Consider the following 27534-nt stretch of genomic DNA (forward strand, 5'->3'; position numbering starts at 1 on the left):
TCACATCGACGTTTCATTGAGCTGACAAGAGTTTTAAGCTCTTCTTTTGTTATTACATGATGCTAGTAAACAATTATAGCCTCAATTAGTTCCCTTTTATTTGATGGGCGCCTCATTCGGACAAGAGTTTTCAAACGGTGCCACAAATTTTCGATAGGATTGAGGTCAGGACTGTTTCCTGGCCATGACAACAATTTAATGCTCTTTGTACGAAACCACTCTTTCGATATTTTGGCCGTGTGGCAAGGAGCAGAATCCTGCTGAAAATAAACAAAGCATTGTTGGGAAAGAGATCTCTGATGGAAGGTAGAAGTTTTGGTTCTAGAATAGTGTCAATGTATTTTCTGGCATTCAGTGTCCCATCTATGACATGATGGCGACCAATACCATCTGCTGACATGCGTGACCAAATCATAATACTAACTGTGTTCTTCACAGTTGCTTGAATGCAGTCAGGATGTAGCTCTTCTCCTATTCTACGTCTTACATATTTTCGCTCATCCTTACCGAATAACGATATCTTAGTTTCATCACTCCATATAACTTGTGACCACTGATCACCTGTCCAATTAATGTGTTCCTTTGCCCACTGTAGTCTTTTTTTTCGTAGCTGAAAATTAAGATAAGGCTTTTTTCGTAGAATTCTGCCTCTCAGTCCAACATCTGTTAATCTTTTCCTGATTGTTCTTGCACTGACTGAAACACCAGCATCATTCAGATCACTTTTGATGGCCGCTGATGACATTTTTCTATCTTGGAGACATAGTCTTTTTATTCTTCTGTCATCAATAGATGTGGTGCACCTTTTTCGGTCTTTTCCTTCTTTGTTTTTATTGAATTTATCTCCTGATATCGTAAACAAAACTTTCGGACTCCAGATGTAATCACTGAACCACCCACCTGTCTTGCAATTTCAGCATAGGAAAGACCACTTTCTCGTAACACAATAATATTACATCTCTTTCTAGGTGTGCAATCTAAACGTAGCATTTTCTATAAGCCTACGAAGTTCAAAAACATAAAAATTTCCAAAAGTGTCCACAATTTTGGCCACCACTGTATATATATATATATATAAATTAAGGTCAGTGTTGCCTTTCAGGAAAAAAAAGTATTTTTCATAACAAATTCAGTTTAAATAAATAGTTGATCCACACGTTTTAAAATAAAGGGTTTGAGAATACTTATTTCTTAATAAAAATTTAATTTTTTAAATAAGAAAAAGATACAATCAGATTTACTCTTGAAACTCAGCGACCAGAAATTGCTTCATCTGATTCTAAGTATTGTAACTGCGTAATATGCATAAATCTTGTGTATTTTTATATCATACCTGCCTCATGAATTTAAGTAAATAATTTGAATAGGTGAATGCGATTTTCATAATAATTTTGCATTGTATCTTATTATTCTAGAGTACTTTTCAGAAAATCGGTTGCAAACTTTCAGGAGAATGATAATGGTGGTGCAATACATGGTCAAAAATACATTCCTGGCGCGGTTGTAACAACACAAAACACAAGAAAGAAAGAACATGAACAGGGTGAGGAAGCATGTTTATTATGCTTAGTACAGCAGAAATGTAGAAATAAGAACAAAAATGGACAATGATCGTCATCAAAGAAGGTGTTCGAAATTACGACCCCGGACCCTGATGCAGGTCCCCCATCTCCGGCACATCGAAGATCTAATGTTCTGAAAAAATACTGACTTGTCCCGGACTTCCTCAGCAATTCCAAAATGCATGCAGAAAGCTCCTCAGCACTTCTAACTGGGTTTTCGTACCCCCAAAGGAAGTAGTCAATGCAGATGAGGTCTGGCGATCTTGCTGGTCTTTGCAACGGACCATCCTACCGATCTTATGTTGAAGATTCGTTTCGAACAACTTTGATGACGATTATTTGTTTTTGTTCTTGATTTCCACTACACTAAGCATAATAAACATGTTCGTGTCCTACCTTACTTGTGCTTTGCGTTGTCACTACCGCGTCAAGAAAGGGTTTCCGACCATGCATTGCTGTGTATTTTCCCATCTTCTAGGTGCACTCTCCTGTTCTGAAAGTTTGTAACCTATTTGCTGAAAAACCCTGCATATTAAGCTGAATCATAAGAAAGGCTATAGTACTCAGATCTTCAAGGTGATTGGTCAGTGAGAAAACTTTACTCTCTCTGCGTCTGTAAATTTTAGCTCCAAGAATGTAAGTAAATTAGACAGCTAGGGATCTTAAAATATTTACAGATGTTTTTAAAATATAGATGTATTTTTAAGAATGATTTATCACAATTTTTTAATTTTCTATTAATTTCCTAGGAAAAATAAATACAAAAGATATAATGAAATAAATCATTTTTATTTGTGTGTGTTTTTGAAAATAACCTACAAAGGAAATTCAGGCGTTAAACACAATGTTTGAAATATTCAAAGTACAAAGAGATATATATGAAAGTAGTAAACGTATTAGTATATCTAGTTAGTAAAGTAAGAAGAGGTTTTAATATATTTTATTTCAAATAGGATCAGACAGGAATTGCTTATGACAAAATCCATATCATCACACATAGCCTTGGTGCTCAAGTTGCTGGTGCAATCGGAAAACATTTCAAATTTTACAGAATTACAGGTAACTATACTGCTCATTTTGCGCTATCTTCAGGAAGAAACGGGTATAGAAACATTCTCTTCCAGCATCACCTATGAAATACCTAAAATGGTAATTCTGGGCTAACACAGCTTTTGTTGTATATAGAAAACATACACAATTAAAATTTACAATAAAGAAAGCTTAAATTCATTTTTCTGTCGCGACGGAGCGAGAAGGCTCAGCGTCCGTTTTTCCCCAACGAATTTCGATATGTGTCCCTTTCTGATAGGGACATATCTAAACTGTCCCTTTCTGATAGGGATTCTTTCTTTCCGTCGGGGAGTGTCTGGTCTCTTTGCCGGAAGTTGGGAGAGAGGTTCCTCTTGTAGAGTTGCCACAATGTTATCACCAAATAAGTGCATTGAAAAGAAATTTCAAGCTTGCTAGTCCAACGCGAGGAAGTTCTTGTCACCACCCTTCTTGACCAAAGGAGTCGTTACATTTTAAATGAAATCTAAGAGACGTATCTTAAGAGAACATTTTAATGAGTTAGACTTCAGTTTTAATGTTCTTTGTGCCAATTCAAATATGGCCTTCTCTCTGAAAGGCCAGGGATTTCGCTAAAAAAGCATAAATTTCCCAAAACTATTATGAGAACATATTATTTTTTTGATTTTAATATAAAAATACTGTTCGTATTTCCCACTTGGATTTGTGTGCTTTTGATATAATGCCTTAATTGTTTTGACATATTTTAATATACACGTATATATACGCTCGTACAGATATTACAAAAAATATTCTAGGCCGTATATATACGGCGTTGCCGCTTAGAGGGTTAACATGCAGTCCAAACATCTAGTCAATCGATAGAAATACGGATTTTGAGTGTTTTTGCATAGAAATCTCTTTCACGCATTCTAATATTCAATAAGGTCCACCATGTGCGTTGTCAAAACGCAGCACACTCGAGAGTAATAAATAACTCTATCGTCCTTCTCTTTTTATTAAATCAGGAAGCATAATTTTGATAGTGTTTTGACCAATTAATGTGCTATACTGGATGATGAGATGCTATGTATGTCTTTAAGCTCTTTCGACTGACTAAAAAGAATATTTTAATGAATTGGCTTTGTATACATTTGAAGGAGAGTGTTCATGCTTTATTTTTCCAGTTGTTATTTTTTAGAATCATTTAAAATATTTTCATCTTGAAATCTTATTAACTGACAATGAATTTCAGGCATTACTAATCAGCGTTTTAATTTTAATGCTCTATTGTCTAATTGTCTAACACATTCCAAATTTGCATGCGCAAAGGAAAACCTTTTAAATACAGATTTGAAAATGCATTTCAAGTGTAGCATTTTAGTTTAATTGATGCAAAAATGTCCAATAAAACAAGAGATTTCATTTGCCTCCTCTTCACTATCATGCACGTTTTGAGCGTTATTTCTTAAGACTTTTATATATACATGCAAACACACTCCCACTACACACATTAATTTATAAAATATAGTAAAGTCCCACTAACTCGACTTCCGATATTTTAACATTCTGTATAACAACATTCTGCATATTCCGTTTAACATTCCGTATATTTTCTCTTAAATACAAATCGCTAAATTATTTCTGCTGGTCAGTCAGAACTTTATCGTTGGCTAACTAGATGATCTATTAATAACTGATCTGTAATAATTTCTATCCATGGCCACCGTCCAATCTTCTATGTAGTGGAAGCAGTCTAGATTCATTTTAATTACAGCATTATTGTAAAGACGAAGACGATGCCTATTTATGCGTACAAGTGTCAGCATGTTTTCCTGTTCTGTTCAAAGTTTAGTTACGGCATTAATTTTTGCAATTCCTTTCGTTGCTGAGATAGTTTCCACTTGTGATGAGTCTAGCTTTTTTAAAATTTTTTCTCCAATGGCAGGCACTTGCCTATGCCGGCATCGGCCACTCCGTAGGCCAGTTGTGGTGGTCACTTTATTATGGAGGCTCCCCAATAGGTGGGTCACTTTTGTCTTCTACGAAGGTACAGACAATGTTACACCCGTGCCTCCTCCGAGATTCGAACCCGGGCCCTTCGGTATCACAATCAGGCTTCCCTAACCACTATACCGTCTGAGCGACGTGATGAGTCTAGCTTGAATTTTAGACGCTTGAATTTACTATTCTGGAAAATCTTAATATAATAACTTCAGATGTATTTCTTCAACGTATGCAATATATCCAAATAACTCTGTATATTGTACAAATGTAAACTTTGAAATTTGACTTTGACAATTAATGTCCGTGGCCCCGACCTAAGATTGTGGCCAGTAAAAAGAAGATGGCTTTACCTCTGAGCAACATATTCCGTTTGTTGTCTTTAGGCTAACTTAGATCGGAAGTTGCTCAGCACGTCAGTGTTGTAGTTATTCCTGAGACTTTCTCATTAAGATGGAATAATTTAAAGTATTCATGTAAATTGCAGACATCGTGAGCACCCTTAACTTAACTGTATCAGTCATGTGCATCTATAAATATAAATATAAATACTGTGTTATAAACGAAATGAGAGTTTTTATGATATAGAGTGCGAGTAAAATCTACACACAAATGACAGAAGGATGGCCCTGAATTGGTTTTTTAAGAAATCTATTTTTACCTTGTTGTAATTTTGTATTTTTATTGGTGTTTCTCTTCAAATGAAAAATGGGAAAGTTAAAGGCTTGATTTTGTCTGATTTCTTTCCTTATAAATAAATAATATTTAATGAACTTTGTATTAATTATTTGCAGGGCTAGATCCAGCTGCACCTTCATATGCAGACGAAAGCCTTTCAATAGACAGAAGATTGGATCCAACTGATGCGGAAATTGTGGAAGTCGTTCACTGCGATGCTGAACCGTGTACCAAACTGTAAGTTTATCACAAACAAATAGAAGTTCTTATTTAACTGGATTAATGTAAATAACAGCTTAGTTTAGATACAGAGTATCTAGCATCAGGAGTACGAAAATCAGTGAGTACTTACATTGACTACAGAACTAAGGAGTAAGTGCCAGAGAAATAAGTAACTCGGCGCTAAGTATGTACATTGACTCCTACAGTGATTTACATAGTAACTGACTTACACAGTACACTGACAATCTTAAAATTAGAAATTAAAGCTAATGACCTGAAACATAAAAGGCTTACATCTTTTTTACACGAAACGTGGTTAGCACTAAATATTGTTACGTGGGTACGGGTTCGTAATAGACTGAATGCACACGGGTCAAAATAAAATGAATTTTTATCAAAAGAAGTATTTCAGAGCTGTGGAATTTTCCATAGTATCACACTACGATCAGTAGTTAAATTTCAAACTATCAAGAACGTTAAATACAACGCAATGCAAAACGCATCTAAACAGAAAGCTAATTCAATCTACATAAACTAAACAACAGCAACTAAACAACTAAGTTCAACAACAACTAAGCAACTAAGAGAAGATGCTCTCTTTTCGGCCTTATATAGTTTTTTAAACCGACCGAAGAGATATTTCTAGTACTTTCTGCTTCTCAAAATTACTAGAAAACAATACGAAGGTGGAATTACGGTTACAGCTAACATAGTGGTCAGGTACCTTTATTCAATTTCAATACATATTACAGTGATACAGGGAGTGGATTAAATATCGCTAAATGGTCATCAAGTTTGGTAATTTTTGGCGGTATCTCGACAAATTTGAGGATAAAATAAGTCGTCAAAAACATCCAGCTTGTCAGCTTGGCGATATCTCGCCATATTACTGAGATACCCATTTACTCGATGTTAAACGTACTTACCCTATATTCTTACTTTTACGGCATAGCTTCTCCCTTAAGATTTTTCGCATTACATTACACAGAAAAATACAACAATTTCACATGTAACTGCACTAAAGTCATCTATCTATAAACAAAATTATATATCCCCTTACTGTATTATTGTTTCGAATTCCCATTCGAACCCCTCCATACAATAAGACTCAGGTACTTTTAAAGTATAATTCTCAATGATTTTCTTGAAAATATTCTTTAGTTTATGGTCAGCACATTTCTTTAATCTAAATTTCTGCTTAAAATTACGCATGATATCCTTCTAGGAGAAACGAATGTTATCAGCATCTAAATTGTTTATAAAAATATGTACGAATCTGGTAATCTACGGCAAAATATCTTTCATACACTCAAAAAGAAGTTTACAAAATTTTCGCTGTGTATTTCTATAGGCAATAACACAAACGTTATATGTTTTCTCATGTACAATTATTATTCAAAATTCCTTCATAGTTTGCGTATTGAGTTCAATCTTATCACCCGTCTGTTACTTAATTGATTTTAATTTTTGCAGTGGCAATAACATACGATGCCGGAGACTACAATTTTTATATGAATGATGGACGCAGGCAGTATAGTTGTTATCCTTATCTATTGGAATCCATTATAAAAGGAGATTTCAAATATGGTGAGTTAATTCTTTTATAAAATTATGTAAATATTTCAAACTTATTTTTACACACACATATCTGCGTGTTACATTGCATGCAGAAAACTGCTCATTTAAAGAAGTATTTGGCTATAAGAAATAGCTCGCTCGCTATCGCATTCGTAAAGCCGGAATTCATGAAGAAATGCATAACTATTTATCATAATTTTGTTTACAAGTTGAATGACGTGCTACCAAGTGATCGTTTAGGATTAGATAAAGAATTTATGTAATATCATAATTATATTAACAGCCTCAATTATACATAAAAACCATGTTAAAAAGCAATTTTGTTTTCTGCGTGCATGTATACAAGTCATGCTTCTGTCGTATAGGATTATCAGAGTGCGCTTGTGCACTAGATGTCAGTGGAAACTGAGATAATTTGTAAGAGCTCTTTTTGACAAAACTTGGATGCGTTCAGAACATATCTGTTGATCTTGGTGAAATTCCGCATGAAAATACCCTTGGGCATGATGTGAACGATATGTGCACGATTTAATACTATTAAGGTAATTCAAATACGTATGTGATTCATTCACCTAAGAGTAGCAAAAAATAAATAATAAGATAATTATCTTGCATAGATGCAAACATTTATTGCTCTAGAGTTGTTTATGCAAAAGTTATCACTTCATGCTCTTTGCATAAAGTTTCGTTTTTCAGTTTTTTCATATTGCAAATTTTGGCAATCTTCCCATTCGAAGTTTACCCCACGATTTCATTTTTAGAATGTAAAATCATCGATGGATCTGAAGTTTCACCAAGTTAGACATCTAGCGACTTTAAACTTATATCTCTCTATGTATAAGTTGTTGTAACACTTTCTCAACATAAAAAAATGCCACAAAAGGTCTTATATAAGAGGGGGACTGAAAAGAGGCTTTTTCATCTGCATAAAATTAAAACAGACATTCAATTCTAGTCTCTATCGCATACTTTGCTGAAGACATGCTTTCGTACAAGTACAAACACGATTGTTGTGTCATTGATATCAAAATACTACACAGAACTTGATTGAATTGTAATACATGATGCATGCAACTTTATTCCTCTAATTAATTCGTCAAAAGTAAAGACTTGCTATGGTAAACTGTGGTTGCATAAGCACCTACGGATTGTAAGGATGAGGACTTGGATAGAGGATACGAGTATAATTCATGGAAATTAAAGAGATGGATGGCCATGTTGTTATAGATAAAGTAATATGGTGCCAAACGTTTATATGTTGAGATGAATAAATGAAATGGAATTACCCATGTATAGTACCAAAACACGCTCAATACAAATTTTAACTGTGAAAAACTAGTTTTACTTCAATTCTAGAACTGCGGCAGAAATATTGACATTACAAGAAATCTTAATTTCGGTCACAATGGCTTTCGCGAATTTATCCCCGAGCAACACACATAAAGTCAAAATGAGAAACTTGATTACATCACTAAATACGCACCTAATGTTTCGATGCTATGTTAGCAAGAGAATTTAGAACATGATGAGAGAGCGAAAATTATCTAGCTATTCATTCTCTTGTAGCTATGAAGGATATGGTCACCTGTAGTAGCACGAGGAAATATCCGCCGACATGGCTTGACAGCATGGCCCCTGTAAGAAAACTCTTGATCGGGAGACAAAACATGCGCTAATTAATATCGTCTGGCTTCGTATCAGTAGACCATAGGAGTAAATTAAGAAGAGAAATAACTGTGTATTCTAACAGTATTATCGTGTCTTACCACAGGCACGAAAGAAGAATTTCATGACGAAGCAAGAAGAGGAAAATTACCGACTTGTCTTTGCAGATCTCATTCTCTCTTCCGCAGAACACAATATAAGGTGAAGCGAGGGAGTGACTTTCAACCCGATCTATTTATAGTTTCTGTTGCAAACGTCCGTTGCCTCTGTCGAAAAGGAATTCGGATTGAAAAAAGGTGAGAACTTGCCATCACACATGTCATTGGAATTTGAGACCAAATTTTTTTCTACGTATTATGAGGCGTTGATCATACGACAATCAAGAATACAGTCACATTAAAGCAGGTATGACATAATCTAATTGGGCACCTGCGTTAAACTTCTCGGATAAAAGGTAGGCAGGATATACAATTAAAACAGATGTAAGAGCAACACAGACCATGTTACCATCTTCTTACTTTCTGTAGTAAAATTGTTCAGCAACAATTTGTGAAATATCTGTACGATCGTTGTTCAACCACATTCAAAAGAAAACTGCTTTCTATAAAGACATACCGGAAAGCATGGAGCATTACGCTACCATTCATGATTTAATTTACACATTATTGTTTGATCTGAATAAAATGAAGTAGTTCTTAGTTTACCGAAGGGTAATACGAGTAGATCCTTTACTCAACCTGTTTGCTAACGCAGAAATAATTCTTACTTTTTAAATAAGATGCACCGTTGAACTATATGTGAGACAAATGGCCAAAAGGTATTAGTTAGCATGGTTCGCTGAGTCAAGGAGTATAAGCTTTCTGTTTCAAGACCAGAAACAAAAGGAATGCTCACTAGCCCAAAATACAGTCTTGGGCACACGCCACGCATAAATCTGCGTAGAAAGTATATAGAAATCCAAAGAAATTTTTATAACATGCCTATGAAAATAGACGGCGGAGCATTACGGCTGCCTCACGTCAGAGATATCAAAGAAAAGGTTAATAAACTGTCTAACGATATGGAGAGCACTGGTAGTTAGGGGCGTTTCTTCACCCAGATGCCCAAAGCCTGCTGTGCCACTGTTACCACCGTAGCACTTTATGATGTCCATTAATGTCACGAATAAAATACAACTGACACTGAGTTCCGCATAAAAATCATTCCTGTTAGACATTTCCAGAACGTTTAGAAACTGCACAACAAACACCTAAAATGTATTGCCAAAGTTTTCCCTCTGTCCTTGAACTTACAAAGAAATTCTTACAAAGGACGATCACCATGGGATGAAGCCGGATAAAGATTCTTAAACTCCGTCCGCATGGTGTTATGAATTTTGGCTCTATTACAAATTCATTAAAATATGAATATTTCAAGCGTTTCTGAGATTTTCATCACCTTTTTTCTTGCGTACACGATTTTCAGCAAGAATTATTAAACATTTTATTTATATTTATAAGTATTTATTTATTCATTTTCCAGCTATTGCAAGTCTGCTTCCACAAATTTGTTCTCACCTCCAGTGCCTGCAGTATTTCAAAGTATCGATTAATCCCAAGGGTAATCAGTTTGTTGGAGTTGAATGCGATAATTACGAAGATTTCGTGAGTGGAAAATGCAGCAGCTGTGGGAGACAAGGCCAAAAATGTGCCATTATGGGACTTGATTTTGATAAATATTCACCTGGTGCTTTCAGAAATGACAAGAAAAAGAGATATTATGTGGATACAACTCTGACATGTCCATATATGGGTAATTAAAACTTTCAGAATTTGATATGATTTCTATTAAATTGATCTCTTAAATGCTTAAGACACTTAAGAGCTCTGTTTAATTAGCATGGCAGTATAGTCAACAAGCGTTGTCACAAGTTTATGTATTTATTTTTAAATATATTTTTTTCCATAGCAAACAGATTTGAAGAAAATGCGTATAATAAAGAATGCGCAAAATAAGAGTGTTCACATCTAAATAGTTAAGGCAAACTTGTGCACTTAAGACAATTATTTGGGACACAATCCAAGTTATTTTATGCTCATAATATTTATTATGTGAATACAAGAAAAGAATGCATCGAAAAATCAATTATGATATTCATAACAGCGACTTCTCTTTGGAGTCGAAAGTAAAAAATGTCATCTAGAGATATGTTTCTTCGGATAACTACAAAGGAGCATCATTAGTTGCAGCTTTTTCAACAGAGTTATACTTTCTTAAAATTAAAATTAATGATTGCTGAGATGATTTGGATCTAAATTTGAGCCTGCATTTTTTTATCTAAATTAGCGACTGCAAGCTGTTGAAGTATTCATACCAACGAATAACATATCTGAGTTGATAATGTAAGTATCTTACATTGTTAAAGTTATTATTACCTACTCTTCCGAAAAAAAGGGGGGGGGGCGTCTGTAACTAAATTTTCAATTTGTGCAAGAGCACAAATTTTAAAGCTTTAAAAATTCTGTTTAACTTTGTAGCAATATTTGTGGATGCCTCAAATAATAAGGAAAGAGTTATTTTCGCTAGTTTTATTTTCGTTTATCTTTTTATTACAATATTAATATGAAACTCATACGCCTTTCTGTCTCTTCTTAGAGAAAAATCCTGAAATAAATTTTTGATTACCTTAAGAATTAGAGAAATAATTTAGAAAGTAAAGTTATAACCGTTTAAGGTTAAGGTGGCGCCTGTTTTAGGAAATTTTGCCATTATGCAGAATTGGCATTTGTGGTGCTTGATGAGCGAAACAAGCAAATAGTTGCCAGCTAGTGAAAGAATTAAAAAAATATTATTCTGCGTATAAGTTTAGTTTTTTCGTCCATAGACATATGTAATCGTATGGTTATAGTTGATGCATAATCAGGCAGCAGTACTTCATAATGCTACGCCAATTATTGAAGGAGATGAAATTATTATAGGGTTTGTCATTTTCAAAGTAAGCGATTAAAATCAGAAAATGCTTTTCTGATTTTATTGTTTCAAATCAAATTATCTTTTCTGGTTTCTGACCTGAAATGTTTTCAAGTCAAATTAAAAGAAACATAGATATTCGATATTTTAGATATTCGATATTGGAGCTAATACCAATAGCACGGTTTCTGCTCAGTTTCTAAGGAAAGTGCCGAAAAACGACGGGTTTCACTGAGGGAAAATGATAAGTAAAATGGAATCAACATAATCCTCCGACGACTGGCAAAAGGTTCATGACACCACTTATCACGTAAGCTGATGCTCTTGTTAATTTTAAAGATTAACCAATTGTAGTAAAGTAAATTCTGGTCCTTGCCTTTCCAACCCACCTGCAGTGAAGGGTTTGTTTACCTGTATGTTCCGTTTGGTTGTTTTTATGGCGAAGTTTCTTGCGAGTTGTGATATTTAAGTTCGTGAATTATGTCGCCTCAGAATAGTAGTCTAAAATTACCAACATAATTTCTTTGCAATAAAGCATCTAAATTATCTGTGAATCATGAATTTGCATTAGCAAAAACGTGTTGTCAATTGTACGTAGTTGTAAAAAATAAGGCATGTATTTTCTCAAAGACTAATTCAAAATTCGAGATCAAATTAAGTTTAAAATTTCTGAAGAAATCGAAAGAAATATTAAATTTCTTCATAAAAGAAATGAAATGGATGCTATAAAAGCCAAATGCTATAAATTAATTAAATTGAAGATAGCCTTCCAATTTCGGTTTCGGAACTTCCGAAGCCCTTTTTAAGAGCATAACAAAATTTACCTTATTCAGATACAACATGTGAAAAGGTTGTCTTTGCTATTAAAGATTAGAATTGTATTTATTTACGTACGAAAACTCTTGAATCCTTTCTTATTGAAAAAAGTAAATATGCAAGCAAACTGAGAACCGTGTTGTAGAAAAAAGTTATCTAATTCGGAAGTTAAACTTGCGATGTATGCTACTTATCATACATTCGTAATTTCTAGTTTGTGGTGTAATTTTTTTATTAATTTATCAGAAGGATGTTTGATGGTTCTTATACTCAATAAACTCACTAAATGATAGTTACATCATTGTTTAATGACATTAAATTAAATAACCTAATAAAATGCATGAATCATAAATATCTTAAGCATCTTTCTGACATTCAAACGAAATATCTCGCCATTTTAGTGTATTATATTCCTTGATTAGACTTCAAAGTGATAATCTACATTTGCATTATAGATAATTGCAGGAAGGCTTCGATTCCCATTTTGAGATTTGAAATGCGTTGTTATTCCATATCAAGAATTGCATATTTCCTTAACGTACTCTCATTAATCGGAATGCCATAAATCGTTTGCTCATTCCAGTTTAAAAAAATCTGATGTGTACACCACATGACTTCCTTGTACGGAATATTGAATTATACGCATTTTTTCTTGCATTTCATTTAAACTTATTGGATTGAATTAAATCTACTCGCATAAACCACAATGAAATAAATGCATTCTTTAAAATTCACTCTAGTATTTGCTTACCATAGCGACACTCTGGCGCTAGATTCACTTAACAGTATTATATTTCGTTCATATTATAACTCAAATTGCACAAAATTTTTATCATTTAAAGAATTTAATCGTTGCCACATGTTCTATTCAAATACTATAATAAAGCTAGAATGATGTATAAAAGAAATTAAGCAATCAAAACAAAAAAGAAACAGTTTTTCACAGACGATTGAGTATTTCTCATTCAATTAATTCAATTCTCACTTTGCGAGAAGGCAAAAATACATAAAAATTCAGAATATCTGTAATACAAATTACGAAGTAAATCTTAAACGCTTATTTCCTCGAAAAAATTCCAGAAAGGATTAAGCATGATTTAAATAATAAATGAAGGCGTTATCTTTGTTGTTGCGAAGCTAAGTTTCTCTAGATTGGCAACAAATCCACTAGTCTGCTGTTTTAAATGTAAACAAGAGCAATGTCCGCCATCAAAAAGGCTTAGCGGCACTTAAACAATTTTAAAATTGTTGATAATTCTAAAAATATTGTATACAGATTTACTAAAGGCATAAAACCCTTAACCGGAAGATAAAAACAACATAATTCAATCATTTTTAAAGCAAAAAATGTACAATTTACTATGAAGTTTCACTAGAAAAAGCTGTTTCTTTTTCTAGTGCACGAGTAAGATTTAATAAAGCGCTTGTTTCAAAACCAACATAAATTTCAATACAGGTAAATAAACAGATAAACGACATCTAAAGAAATTGAATGGCATTGTGATAGTCCAAATATATCCAAATACATTTGAACTCGAAAAAGGGCAATTCGATACCAGTGATGAAAGAAAAAATCAAAAATGAGATGAATTCATCCTAAACTTTCTGGAATTTCCATCTTTAAATGTGCTGCAATAATTCGGACCTTTCAAGACAAGAAAACTTTATTTAATACTAAAAGCTCTTAATTCAAGCAAAATCTAAAATCTGTATTTAATAAAAAATTCATTTAAATTTAAGTGTACAATTTTTAAAAATACATCTGTATTTAGTAAGAAGATACATATGAAATTTAATAAATGAAGTATATAATTAGGACTTTTGAATATTTAAATTCATTTTATCAACATAATGTGACTAAACATGATTTCGATCTTCAAATATTTTACAAATGTCTACAGGTTGACAAATGTCTGTTTTACATGTGTTTTAAATTTTTATCAGAATATGTAATCCATCCGAAGTATAGAGTGGAAATTATTATTTCAACAGATAACCATTGATCTTAGAATACTAAATTTATTCTAAAAAATAAATAAAAATCAAAACCTTTTTATATATACAGTTTATAAAATAATATAGCAGACAGTCACTAAAAGGCACCATGCAATTGATACTGATAACCTAGTTACCACTAAATTTCAACAATAGTGTTCTTATTTTTTTTTTAAATTAAATTCTTATATTCTATTGGTACTCCAGTAAATCGAATCTCTTTAATGTATAAATTAAATTAGTTGGAAGTTTTTAAGCAAGACTTCAGAAGATTTGAACTGAGAAAAAGACTCGAATATTCGAGTTTTCTAATCTCAAATATTTTTCCACATTCAAGGGCTCGAGCGTTGGAATGTCCCATATCTAGAAATTATATACTGAGCATTTACAGGGGTTGGACAAAAATATGGAAACACCTTTAAAAAAACATGTTTATTTGCTTAATATGGTGTAGGAAACCCGTTGGCATCCAAAACAGCTTGCAGTCTTCTCGGAATGGATAAATACAGTTCCTGTATGTTTGCCAAGGGAATATTATACAATTCTTCCTGCAAAACGGTGGCAAGTTCAGATAACGATGTTGGCGGTGAATAACGAGAACGCACTTTCGGTTCCAATGTAGACCACAAAGGTTCGATAATATTCAGGTCTGGTGACTGTGGTGGCCAGGGGAGATGGGACAACTCATCCTCGTGCTCAGAAAACCAGTCCTGGACAATATGAGCTGTGTGAACAGGGGCTTTGTCGTCTTGGAAGCCATCATCACTATCGGGGAACAAAGTTTGTACCATGGGATGAACTTGATCGGCCAAAATGTTCACATAAGTCTTGGCAGTCATGTGCCCTGACACAGTTATCATGGGGATAGCAGAGAACCACGATATGGCTGCCCAAACCATAACAGAAACCCCACCATGTTTCACTCTTGGCAACAAGCAGTCTGTATTATAGGCTTTAGATGGCGTTCTCCAGACGTAAACTCGGCCAGAAGTGGGAAACAATGTGCAAGAAGACTCGTCAGACCATATTACTTGCTTCCACTGCTCTATAGTCCAGGGTTTATGACTTAAACACCACCTTTTCCTGTTACAGGCATTAGCATCACTGATGAGTGGCTTCTCAATTGCAGCACGGCCAGTAATTCCCTGTTTATGAAGCTCCCTTCTAATTGTTTTGGTACTCACAGGGTTCGGTAACACAGCATTCATTTCAGCAGTAACTTTTGCAGCTGTGGTCTTCTTATTTTTCGTCACAATTGCTCTTAATGATCGTCTGTCACGATCACTCAGGACACACTTTCGTCCGCGCTGTGATTTAGCAGATGATGTTTTTCCGCTTTTCAAATATGCGGAATAAATCTTCGATACAGTACCTCTTGAAACACTAAACACCTCGGCTACCTTGCTTACGGATGCCCCTATCATACGTGCTCCAACATTTTGCCCACGTTCGAAGTCTGTTAACTCTGACATAAAGCAATGACAACCTCACATAACAGTACTCCGACAACAACTGAACTGTTTAGCACATTTACGAAGTTGTATAGGTGCGTCAGTAGTCAAAAACACCAGCACCACCTACATATTTCATTAAAATCCATCTTTCTTTTCAAACATGCATTTCACAAGGTGTTTCCATATTTTTGTCCATCCACTGTATATACGCCTCACAGTACAGAAACGTAAAAGACTTACGAAATCGTATTAGAAAGAAAAGTCCTTTATATGTTTTATAAAGTACTTTCTCCTTTCTTTCCGCATGCCTTTGTGTTGTAGTTGGAATCAAACTCGACCTCGACGTGTATCCAGAGGTCCAGGGTCCATGTATCGATCCCCAGCGAAGGCATTGCATGTTTGTCACTCCTCAGGCTTCAAAAATCCTAAAGACCCTACAAGTGGCCCCAGAATTAAAAGGTGGTGGACGATAATTCTTCACCGGAAGGATATGATTTGGATGGTCCACGGTTTGAGTTTCAGTGACAGCATTGCACATTTTTTACTTCTCCTGCTTCAAAAAGACCCAATGAATGTACAAGTTGCTTTGTAAGGTATTCTCTCTCTCCTTTTCAGATGTTAGTAGAAGCATGTGCGATAAGCAGTCGGGGGCTTTGAAGTAAGATTCCTCATAAGAGCTCTCCGCATTTCTCATAATTCCGAGCTCTAGAAAATCAGTATAACTCAGTCGGGCCTAAAATCTTGTGGATTATTGATAACAACGAGGATTTGGCGATTGGATTCTCGCCTCCTCAATCGTCCTCAAGTGGGAGAGAACATGCGATATTATCTCACTTCTTACCGCCTACCTTCGTGGTAAAATTGCAAGCACATTCAACTAGCAATCGATAGGTACGAAGTTAAAAACCCGGCGCGAGAATTGAATATTTTACCCGTGTTTCGCTTCTAAAATCTGATGACTCTACAGTTTGGTACAGGAAATTTTTATGAGCAGTATATTATATAAAAAATAACTATAGATGATAATTATTCAGACAGTATTGATGCTTAAGGAAACAAGTTTACCCAAGAATGAAATAAAAAATTGTTTGCTATCTAAAGAATTATTCTAAATATTTTACATTTTTAATTACTTTAATACACTATAAATAATTTTCATGAAAATTGTTTTAATATATCAAAAAACGTTTTTGCAGGATGATATAAACAATTCCATTTTACATTTTTTGCAGATAATAGCAAGATCAATCTTCGAGGGTACAAAGAGACTTTTGAAGCTTCACTGCAAGATAAATGAAAGCAAGAATTAATATTATTAAATGAAATTTATTCTGTAAAACGTTAAAGCAAGCAAATACCAGAATAAAAGAATAAATTTTATGAAAATGAAATCAAGTTCAATTATTCATGAAAATTGTGTTTTATAGTGTGAATGTTCCTGTTGTGTTTAAGATAAAGTTAAAAAAAAAAAAAAAAAAAAAGATCATAGAAACAAAGAATAAGTAGTTGGAAAATTATGCTATTTAAAAAAAAATCAGTTTCTTATTTCTCATTTTGAAGAAAAAGAGTATAAGCTAAACTACATTTATTTTCTATGTCAAATTACATAAGTTCTTTTTTAAAATATTTAATAGTATAAAAATTTAAAAAGTTACAATTAACAATTCATGCTCCTATATATTATGAGTATTACATAACTAAAAGCAAATGTATCTATTAAATGTCATAATTGTAGCTATTTATTGAGTCCAAGGTTAAAGGTAAAGTAATTTAATGACATTTGGTATGCTAATCTCCTCATAGTTAGTTAGTAAAAGTCAGATTATGCACATGGCTCTGGGAATTATATTGAAATGTTTAGCACATACAATGACACAAACATATAATTTTATTAACAAAATAACGTAAGAAAAGCATTTTTCATTCCTATTGCAATCAGGCTTAAAGCTTCTTATTACGTTTCTTTAATATTGCTTAAATATTAAACATCTTTTAGTACAGTATTTTTAGCATATTTATTTAGACACTTCTAAACTAAATATTAGCTAGTTTCCCTAACAAAGCCATCTCTGTGGTCATCCTTCTTGTTAGGCCAGACACTTGAAATTGATTAAACTACAATATCTTGGATTGTGATTGAAGTTCATGTTAGAATGCTTATTTTCATTTGACACTAAAACAAACTGAAAATTTATTTATACAGTAACCACGCCTTAATTCGCTTAAGGCAAACAGTCGGTTAACATGAAGAGAATTTCTGCAACGGTAGCGAAAAATAGGACCTTTTAAGGATGTTTTTATCGGTTAATACGAATTTCGGTTAATAGAAGTACTATTTATGTTTTAGACCGTTTAATCGTTAGATTTTATTATTTAACATGAGGTTTCAAAATTTTTCAAATTTTTTTCCTGTTGTCTTCTGTTCCTCCTCGGGGGTGTTGACGCCGGTAAAACCACTGAAGCTACCGGGTAGGATCTGTACTTAGGCAATCTCGATCAGGGGGTATAAAATCAGTCTTCACAGGACCAGAACCACCATTTATTCGGTTGTAGGTTCGAGCTAGGCAGGGACATACGGTACTGTGTTGTCTGTCCCTTTGGCTGTGGGATTGTTAGATCGTTAGATTACGGAAGATTGGCTTTGAGAGTTTGTTTCCTTTGCTCAGCACTAGGACTACGTTGCATTTTATTCTCCTTGTTGGTGAATTCGTGGCCGTCCACCTTTGGGTACATAAACACAGACTGCGTGAACATATAAATCCCCCTGGGTATGCCTTCTTGTATAGCTTCTAGAGGTTGGGGCGAGTAACTATGTCAGGCACTTAAATAAAGCCAGGTTTATGTGCCTCTTCTCCCAAGTGCAATTCACTGGTGTTTTCCTGTCAGGACTGCGTTCAGAAATTTTCTTTTCAGTATAATTGAAAACATCACGATTGCACTGTGTTCTTTAAGCATAGTGAGCTTGAATAACTTTGTTTGACAGTAAAGACCATTGCGTCAATGATGAGTTTTTGGAGTTAATGCAAAAGGCGATGTTGCCATATGTGCTGCAATGAAATCTAATGCACAGGCAGTTGTGTCTGACAGGTTTGAAAAGTCATCAGAAGAAAGTGAGGAGGGTAATATGACTTCGCTCACCCGCCAGAAAAATGTCACACACCTTGGACACTGTAGAGTGTTTCACTGCAACATCCTAATTTCACGGAAGCCATGAATACCGCTGGCCGTGAAAATCGTGATTTTGAGTGCATTTTTTCAAGTTACATTACAGTAATTAATGTAAAACTATAGAGATATCTTGACGACATGCATAGTACGAGTATATTGTAGTGCTTATGTAACTATATACTGTAAATGGTTAATGTATAGAAAAATTTATTCCGAAAATAACATTTGAGTCCCCAGTTCACACGAATTTTTTAACATGAAATTTTGATTTTTCGGTCCCTTGAAATATGTGTTTAGGAGGACTTATTGTATTATAGCACTAAAATGTCTTTTGTTGCAGATACTTCATTGAAATTTATGTAATTTTTAAAATTAATGTTTTAGGGTTTGAACAGAAATAATGTTTTTCTTCGTAAACATTTAAGGTACAATGATGCAAGAATCAGTCAAGAGAAAATATCACGTATTTTTCTAAAACATATCCAATCCAATTTCTCGAAAGATATATAAAATAAAAGATGGATTATTTGGAGCTTTGTATGAAATTATTACAGAAGTTTTAAGAGGTGAATCGTTGAAACAAAAGACAATATATGTCAAGTGTCTGTTCTGAGAGCTAACTATTAGGTCAGTTCATAAATTCGTGCGCATTGTTTGGTAAATTTTTAAATAATATAAAAAAACACAACACAATTTAACATTTTAATCAATTATATATTTTCCTCCACTATCTACAATGTCTCGCTATCTTAACAGGCAGCTTTTTTAGGCCATTGCTGTAGAAAGACTGGTTTTGATGCAAAAAAGCTTGAAAGTTTATTGTGTACATCCTGTTTATAATTTAATGATTTTCCCAGTAAAATATTTTGTAAGGCAAGAAATAAGTGAAAATCACATGGGGCAATATCTGGGGAGTAAGCAGGATATGGCCAAAGCTCCCGATTAAATTCACTCATTTTTTGCAGCGTTGTTTGAGCCGTATGCGGTCTAGCGTTATCATGATGAAACAACACTTTCTCGATATTCACCAATCGTGGGCGTCTTTTCATCCATTCTGAGTTTAGACTGCAAAGTTGTTCATTATAAACTTCTGAATGGATTGTTTGATTTGGTTCTAACAGTTCAAAATGTCCTGAATGGCGTTCATCATCAGTGCTGCTTTTTCCAAGTTTAAATTTTTTAAACCATATCTGGGCAGTCCTTACACTAATAGTGTGTTCACTACGTACACTATTAATTTTTATAGCTGCAAACCTGGCAGATTCACCACACGAAAATAAAAACTGTATCACACAGCACGTTTGTAATGATTATCTATATTCATGTTCTATGGGTACTAAAATGCGTTCGATATTTACGTAAGTTGGTGATGAACTGAATAATATGTTTCAACAGGTTCAAAATTGTATTGTTTTAGTAAATACGTCATAGTGAATTCCATGCATACTCTTAATGCGCACTAACTTATGGACTGACACGATATATAATGTTTAAATTAATTTTTAAAATATTCATCGTTTTAGTTTTTAAGCAAACATGAAACATTTTATAATGATGAATATTTTCATGAACCATTTTGTTATGGATGCGCTTAGATAATTTTTAGGTTTTACTGCATATTTATATCTTTATTTTAATTTAGGTTTCTGGATTTAAAAAGCAATATTTATTTAACCAATAATATCACCTTTTTCGGAGTTAACATATCACAACCATATCACCAGTTGCAGGCGCAAGCACTAAATTAAGATTGAACTGCCTTTGTAATTTAAGAAAGAAAGCTGAAATTTCAAAAATTTTAAACATTTATTTAAAAAAAAAACAAATTAAACATTTGAATATAGTATATTTATGAATGCATGTGTACAAGAACACCAAACGGTAGGTTTAAACTTCAAAATATCAAAAATTATAACGAAAAGCAAATTTCAATACGAGTTACAAAATTTAAGAATATCACGAATCTTATCACTTATCACGAATTGTGCAAATAAATCTAATGGCGCCTTCGTAATTTAAGAAATTTGACATTTAAAATCTAAGTCACTTAAATTTTAAAAGCTTAAACTGAGGTAAAAATAAGATAAAACATTTATTACCCTAATTCGAATTCTTGTGCAGAGGGAATTCTCGTTAATTTACAGTGGTATAGAAAAGGATTAATATAAAACTTTGAAATTTTGGTCAAATTCATGATCAAAATTTTACATTATCTCTCTTCAAGAGATATCTTATAAATTTCATTAAAACAGTCTTATTTAATCGATTATGAAAATGAACCGAATTTGCGAACCTATCTTGACAACGAAATCGAATCCTGAATTTTTAGAAGTATTTAATTGGTAGATAAAAATGGGTATTTGGATTAATAAACAAATTGCAGTAATATAAAGAAATGCTGATTTTATTTTTTCTTCTAAACTAGTAAGTTATTTAGCTAAGATTCATTTACATTTATAACAAGATGGTTTTTCCAATTCCACTTCCCCAAAGTCCAAGTCCAGTGGGAATTCCAATAGCAGTATTATGTCCAATGACGCTGCTGTAAGCAGCAACAGGAGTTGCAGCTGTTAGGGCTGGTGCAGTTAAGACCGGAGCAGCAGCTACTGCAGGAGCGACGGGAGCAACGGGTGGAGCATAGGGACTTGCTATCATGGCAGCAGCAGGAGCACTAAGAGCGGTACCAGGTTCATTTGTCTTGACGGAAGCTCTGAAGCCTAAGGCGTCTGCGACGTAATCCACTCTGCGAGCTCGGCCATCGATATCAGTTATGGTATAGGCTCCCTTCTTGTTTCCAAGAGCATCTCCCATTTCAGCCCGAGAGTTGGTGGCACCCAAACCATTGGCAATGTCATAACCAAAGGCATAATTTCCAACAGCCTAAATAAAAAAGTGCATTAATCTGTAATTTAATCTTTTTGTTCTCATACTACTTAATATCATATTCTTGAATTTCAAAGATTCGATTTAAATACAGTTACGTACTTATTTTGGCGAGGTGTTAAATGAGCTTATCATTGCTCATACAAGTTGTTGTTTGTTATTGTAGATGTCAAAGAATCAGCGTTATATTAATAAAATTTCCAATTAAACCATCGAAACTAGTCCTGGAAAATTTACTAATAAAACGCTGATTCTTGCTGTTTGAATTCTCCAATAATAACTTTTTTGGCGTGGTGTTTGAACCTAAATTACTGTTTGTTGTCAGTATATTTATTAGTCAAAAAATTCTGTTTTTATGACAAATAATACTAAACAAAATATAATATCTTTAAAAAGAAAAGAAAATCTAAAAGTTTTCTGGTTTTAAATTACTTCGAAAGGGGCGTTTTTTCAACATTTTGTGTGTTACCTTTATTTATTAAATATCATGTTCTTCGCACTTAAACCATAAAATTCATTTCAAGAGCAATATCGCAAAATGCTTTTAAATTGAGCATATCTTTAAAATTTCTGATATGCAGTCTCGCGCACTGGAGATAAAAATTTGTTTCTTCGTACAGTGTTGTCACTGTTCGTTTTGAAATCGTTGAGTTCGTTAATCAAAAATTCATTAAAGTTTTACAAGATATAAAATAGGTAATAAAATAAATTCCAAATTAGGGCTTCCAGATGCCCATATTCGAGTGGAGGACTACGTTATTCAAAATTTGATGTCTCTAGGTACCGTTGTACTTTCACTGTGCGAGAAACACACATACATTCATGCAGATTCTTCATAATTTAATTCCTTTAAATATTACACAGGGCTCTAATATTTGGTGGCAACAATTTGAAAAGTGAAATGCCGTTTGACGCAGAATGCCAAAATGAAATTAATAGCCATTCTGGGCAAATTGCTCTTTGGTCTAATAAGAATGTGTTTTTCTTCGAAAACTCAATTGTTACGCTTTTCGATGATCAAAATAAATAGAAAATTAAAGGAAATAGATTGTGAATTAAAAAGCCGTTAAAAAACAACATATTGAGAAATCAGCTATGGAGAAACAACATTTTCGGTATTTTTTAACTAAGGATAGTAACTTACATGCACGTGATATGTGAATAATTTTAAGAATATAATGCTCTTTCTTTTTACAGAGAAACTCAAACTGATGATTTTAAAACAAGTCAATTAGTTTGAATTTTCTGTGTATTAATTATTTTGTATTTTTTCATTTTCTGCATATATATATGAATTTAATTTCTTTGCCATATTATGTATACTTACATCTTGTTGTCTTGAGCTGCTGCTGATGCCCGTGCTGATGATAGGAGCAGAAAGAATGGCGGCGGCATTGACTGCTGCAAGTGCAGCGCAAAATACACTTATCTAAACGAATGAAGTTTTTTATTATTATTCAGCAATAATAACATTTAAATGATATTGATTTACGAAAGGATATACAAATTAGTTACTTAAAGTACGCAATAGCGAAAATTAAAGTTGCTAAATTAATTAAAGTTGTTAAAATTAAAATTAAAGTTGCTAAATTAATTAAAGTTGTTAAAATTAAAATTAAAGTTGCTAAATTAATTAAAGTTGCTAAATTAAAATTAAAATTAAATGCTAAATTAAAGTTGCTAAATTAAAATTAAAGTTGCTAAATTAAAGTTGCTTTTAATGTGGGTTATTTTAAACTTACGTAAAGACAAAAATTTTCAAAAACCGCATAATTGAACTAAAAGCTATTTATGAAAACAATTTGCTCAGGAATAACACAAACATACTGGTATTAGAAAGTGCTGCTTTATTTCAGAAATTATATACAGTGAAATGCATTTTATCTTCAACGACTAAAAGAAATTTAAACCATATGAAACAGGAATAAACCATATCAGAAAATGTTTTCAGATTTTCTGATAAAAATATCAGAAAAAAAGAGTGCAAATAAAATCTGAAATATTGCTTTGAATTTTGCTTGGAATAATTAACAGGTTAAAAACTTCTGGAGATTTTTTTGCCTTAACAAAAAACGTCCATTCCATTCTTGGTTTACTTGTTTTGCAAAATTTGCTTTACATTCTTTTCATGCTTTAATTTTAAAGAAACATATTTTGCATGTCCTGATAAGGCAATACATATATATGATTTCTGTACTAGCATTTAAAATATGTTTTTTACATTTAATTCCTGTAAAAATTGTACTTTGGAGTTTTCCAGTTACTATTAATACAAATGAAAGCAAATAATTCTTAAATTTATTAAATTAGATTCAAGTATAGAAGAAATATATTAAATTCAGAAATTTTCGTTACGTGCCAAGCAGTCTTTCTTCCCTCCTCATTGCATTAGATTTGGTCTGGTTTGTTTGATTTCGACAAAGCCCTCGAGGGCTATCTGTCAAAAGAGAGGGATGCCTTCGTGAAGGAATGTCTAAGGGAAACTGGCTCGAATAGTTGTTATACATGGGTTAAACCCCGAAAACGCCCATGTAGCCAGTTCGTTCGCTGAGATTCGAACCCCGGACCGAACTATCAGTGGTCAGCGATTTCACCACTCGGCCGCTGGTGGGCCTTTCTATGGGAAAATGGCTCGTATACCTGTCACACATGAGAAACACCACGAAAATGTACATGCTACCAGCCCATTCACGGGATATGAACCCCGGATCAAATTACCAGTGGTCAGTGATTTTGTTCAGCGACGGTAGGTCTGAGCAAAAGGAGAAACAAATGATAACTTAGCTGTTATTTAATATAGACACAAAAATTTAATCTTTTCTATGTTTACTTCCTATGCCTTCTGCAATTAGTATTATATAAGGTAAATTCTGGATAATTTCTTTTGACTCTTAAATAGAAATGGATAACTTTAAAGTTTCAATTTCAGTATTAAAGACTTTATTTAATTACTGTTTAAAATGTATAGCCAGTTAAGTTACACTTGAGCAAATTTTTGTTGCTTTGCCGCGTTCATTTTGTAACTTTGATTAATTAAAAAAATGCATCACATACATTATCGTTCCTGAAATTCTAATTCTTTGAAAATAATACTTCATGAACTGATAATCTTTAACAATTTGCTATTTTAACACTGATGAAATAATTATTACACTGAACCTGAAATATCTAACATGAATTACTTTATATTTCAGATCAGTAAACTAATCTCCATAACAAAACTAATGATATTTTCACGAGAAACTACGCAAAACAACAGGTTTGAAAGACTGTATGTAGAACTAAGTAATGTAGTATATATTCGTACTTGGCTAATAATTAACAAGAGATAAAGGTAGTTATTTTTATCAGCAATTATAATTAACAAGAGATAAAGGTAGTTATTTTTCGCTAAACATTAAGTTTTATTTATGTTGAAAACAGGATGTCTTTTAAATTATTGTCAAATTTATTATCACTAGAAGTACAAAAATATGTAAGCATTTGATCTAAACATGCCTGCGTTGCTTTACATTCGTTTTTTTTAATAACTGCTGTTTGTTGTAAAGTTATAGAACAAACATGAAACATTACATAGAAATATATTGTATTTGATGCAAATAACACTGACTGATAACTTTTGAAGAAGTATTAAAATGCTATTAACCCGCGGGAAAGCGCGTGGGGTGTATCATGCCCCAACCCTACATAAAAGTGGAATATTCCTAACTTGTGAAACTGAAATTCTGTGCTGCTTTCAGTAGCTGAGTTTCTAGTTGTGCTTGACGTTCAGAACCGCTTTTTCTTTGCCTGTGTGTTTCAGAAAAAGATTTATCGGTATTTTGTTCGAACTGGGGTATGACACACCCCACGCGCCAGTCCGCGTAAGTGTTTTTCTGACTGAATATTTAGTTCAGAAATTTATTTCTAGAGTGTAACAGTAAATATTTCTACTCGCAAGTAATTTTAAAGTACTTGACATTAAATTCTTAAAAATTTCTAACTGCATTATGATAAAAAGAATGACTCTCTATGAATAGGAGATGCAACGCATATGAGATTTATTAGAAATATTTGAAAGCGATGAAGATCGGATTTCGGAAACTAAAGATGAAGCTAGGAATATGTTTTACACTGCTTTGGTTTCAAAAAAGATAAAACAATAATTCCTGATATTCCTAAAAAAAGTAAAAACTGTTCTTATGCTTTCAACATTATATAACGATCATACTATAGATGATACTATTGGAGAAAATAAAACGTCAGAAATTATATGTTTTATAATATGACTAAAGGAGCAGTGGATATGGGGGATGAAAATGTCAGCCAATTATTCAATTCCCAGAATAACAAGGAGGTGGCCAATGGTAATTTTCTTTTCTACACAGAATGTTGCTGTTATAAATACTTGAATTACATTCAACTGCTAATCCACCACCCAGAAACAGAAGTCTGTCTTTGAAGGACTTAGCATTACAATTAATGAAGAAAAAGTATTGAACAAAGATCAGAGATTAATACTTTACCAAGAAACTGACGTACTGTATGCAAAACAAAAGCAGAAAATTCGACGAAGAATTAAAACGAATACATGAAATTCGAAGCGACTAAGTATGAAAGATGTTATAAATTTTTTGCCCTCGCGCCAAGAACAGAAGAACGTGAATGTAATGTTTAAAATGTGAAAACATTTTGTGCCAAGAACACATGAATGTATTTCGTTCAAAGTGTGAAGAAATAAAATAAGCGTGGTGTATTAGAGATGCAATGAAACTTAGAGGCATGATGTTTATTATTTTCATTTATCTTAATTTTAACTCTAAGATTATTTTGGAAATTAATTTTTTGAAACCCAGTTATTATTCACGTATTTATAATACACGAGAACAAGAAAAACAGCTTTAAAACTAAATAAAACTATTTTTATCGTATTTTAAATATTGGGGTATGTGATACCCCAGCCGCCCGCTCTAGCAACTTTTGTTGGGGCGACTTCCGCCGGGTTAATGATGTTTGAAGTGTGTTATATTTTTATTATTGATTAGAATTTATATTTTTATAATTTACTTGAATTACGATAAACATTTATTCTTAATTTTAACAAGTACACAAGCCTCAACTAATCCAGAGGTTGTGCTGCAATTTTTCATCAATTACAACACACAATACTATTTCAAATAATAATTTAAAGAAATCAGTATATATTTAATTTCAATAAAATGCTGAGAATTATTAACAATTAAAGGGATTTTGTTTTAAAATTGAAATAATACCGTCAAACTCGTAAAATTGCTTCCTGTAAGGAGACACTGAATAACTTCCTGTAAGGAGACACTGAAATGTTAACTTACCTTTGCGATCATTGTGAACTTTTTCTATCAATTTCCTAACTCGGTTAATGAAACGAAAACTAGGAAGAAGCTTTTATGCTCTTCAAATGAATTTCCTCAAGGTCGCAGAAGCAACGAAACGCGTTACGCTGGGTGGGGCACGTGTTAGAAATATCAGGAATAACATCTGATTAACATTTGAGTTGTTTTTGTTTAGATTCGATGGGTGCTTGAACTTGTTTC

The 27534-nt window shown here is 33.1% G+C and overlaps 2 protein-coding genes across 3 annotated transcripts in view; one reads left to right on the forward strand and one right to left on the reverse strand.

Annotated features, from left to right (window-relative positions):
• LOC118189397 (pancreatic lipase-related protein 2-like) overlaps nucleotides 1-17316 on the forward strand; it is a 34376-nt gene extending 17060 nt beyond the window's left edge. Inside the window, exons 5-10 of the mRNA XM_085814413.1 lie at nucleotides 2516-2621; nucleotides 5369-5489; nucleotides 6887-6891; nucleotides 6948-7061; nucleotides 10239-10508; nucleotides 17164-17316. Coding sequence (XP_085670539.1) covers nucleotides 2516-2621; nucleotides 5369-5489; nucleotides 6887-6891; nucleotides 6948-7061; nucleotides 10239-10508; nucleotides 17164-17228 — 681 coding nt within the window. The 3' untranslated portion in view covers nucleotides 17229-17316. The remainder of the gene's footprint in view (nucleotides 1-2515; nucleotides 2622-5368; nucleotides 5490-6886; nucleotides 6892-6947; nucleotides 7062-10238; nucleotides 10509-17163) is intronic.
• On the reverse strand, nucleotides 17081-27435 carry LOC118189364 (adult-specific rigid cuticular protein 15.5-like). Of its 2 annotated transcripts, XM_035359957.2 has the most exons (4): nucleotides 27313-27435; nucleotides 23310-23411; nucleotides 21552-21979; nucleotides 17081-17213 (listed from the first exon to the last, which is right to left on the reverse strand). In XM_035359957.2, the coding sequence occupies exons 1-3, from the start codon at nucleotides 27322-27324 to the stop codon at nucleotides 21554-21556; spliced, it is 540 nt and encodes a 179-aa protein (XP_035215848.1). In that variant the 5' UTR covers nucleotides 27325-27435; the 3' UTR covers nucleotides 17081-17213; nucleotides 21552-21553. The 2 variants fall into 2 exon arrangements, with proteins under 2 accessions (XP_035215848.1, XP_035215841.1); XM_035359950.2 differs by lacking the exon at nucleotides 17081-17213 and having other exon boundaries at nucleotides 21486-21979.
• Between the last annotated feature and the right edge of the window lie 99 nt (nucleotides 27436-27534).

The sequence above is a fragment of the Stegodyphus dumicola genome, chromosome 4 (assembly GCF_044657685.1).
Source record: "Stegodyphus dumicola isolate Sdum_Otavi_A_Nest chromosome 4, ASM4465768v1".
In the NCBI taxonomy this organism is placed as follows: Eukaryota; Metazoa; Arthropoda; class Arachnida; order Araneae; family Eresidae; genus Stegodyphus; species Stegodyphus dumicola.

Coding starts and splice junctions, on each gene's coding strand:
- LOC118189364 (XM_035359957.2), bottom strand. Junction 21,980..23,309: donor GCAGCTCAAGACAACAAGAT/GTAAGTATACAT, acceptor TTTTTTATTTAG/GCTGTTGGAAATTATGCCTT.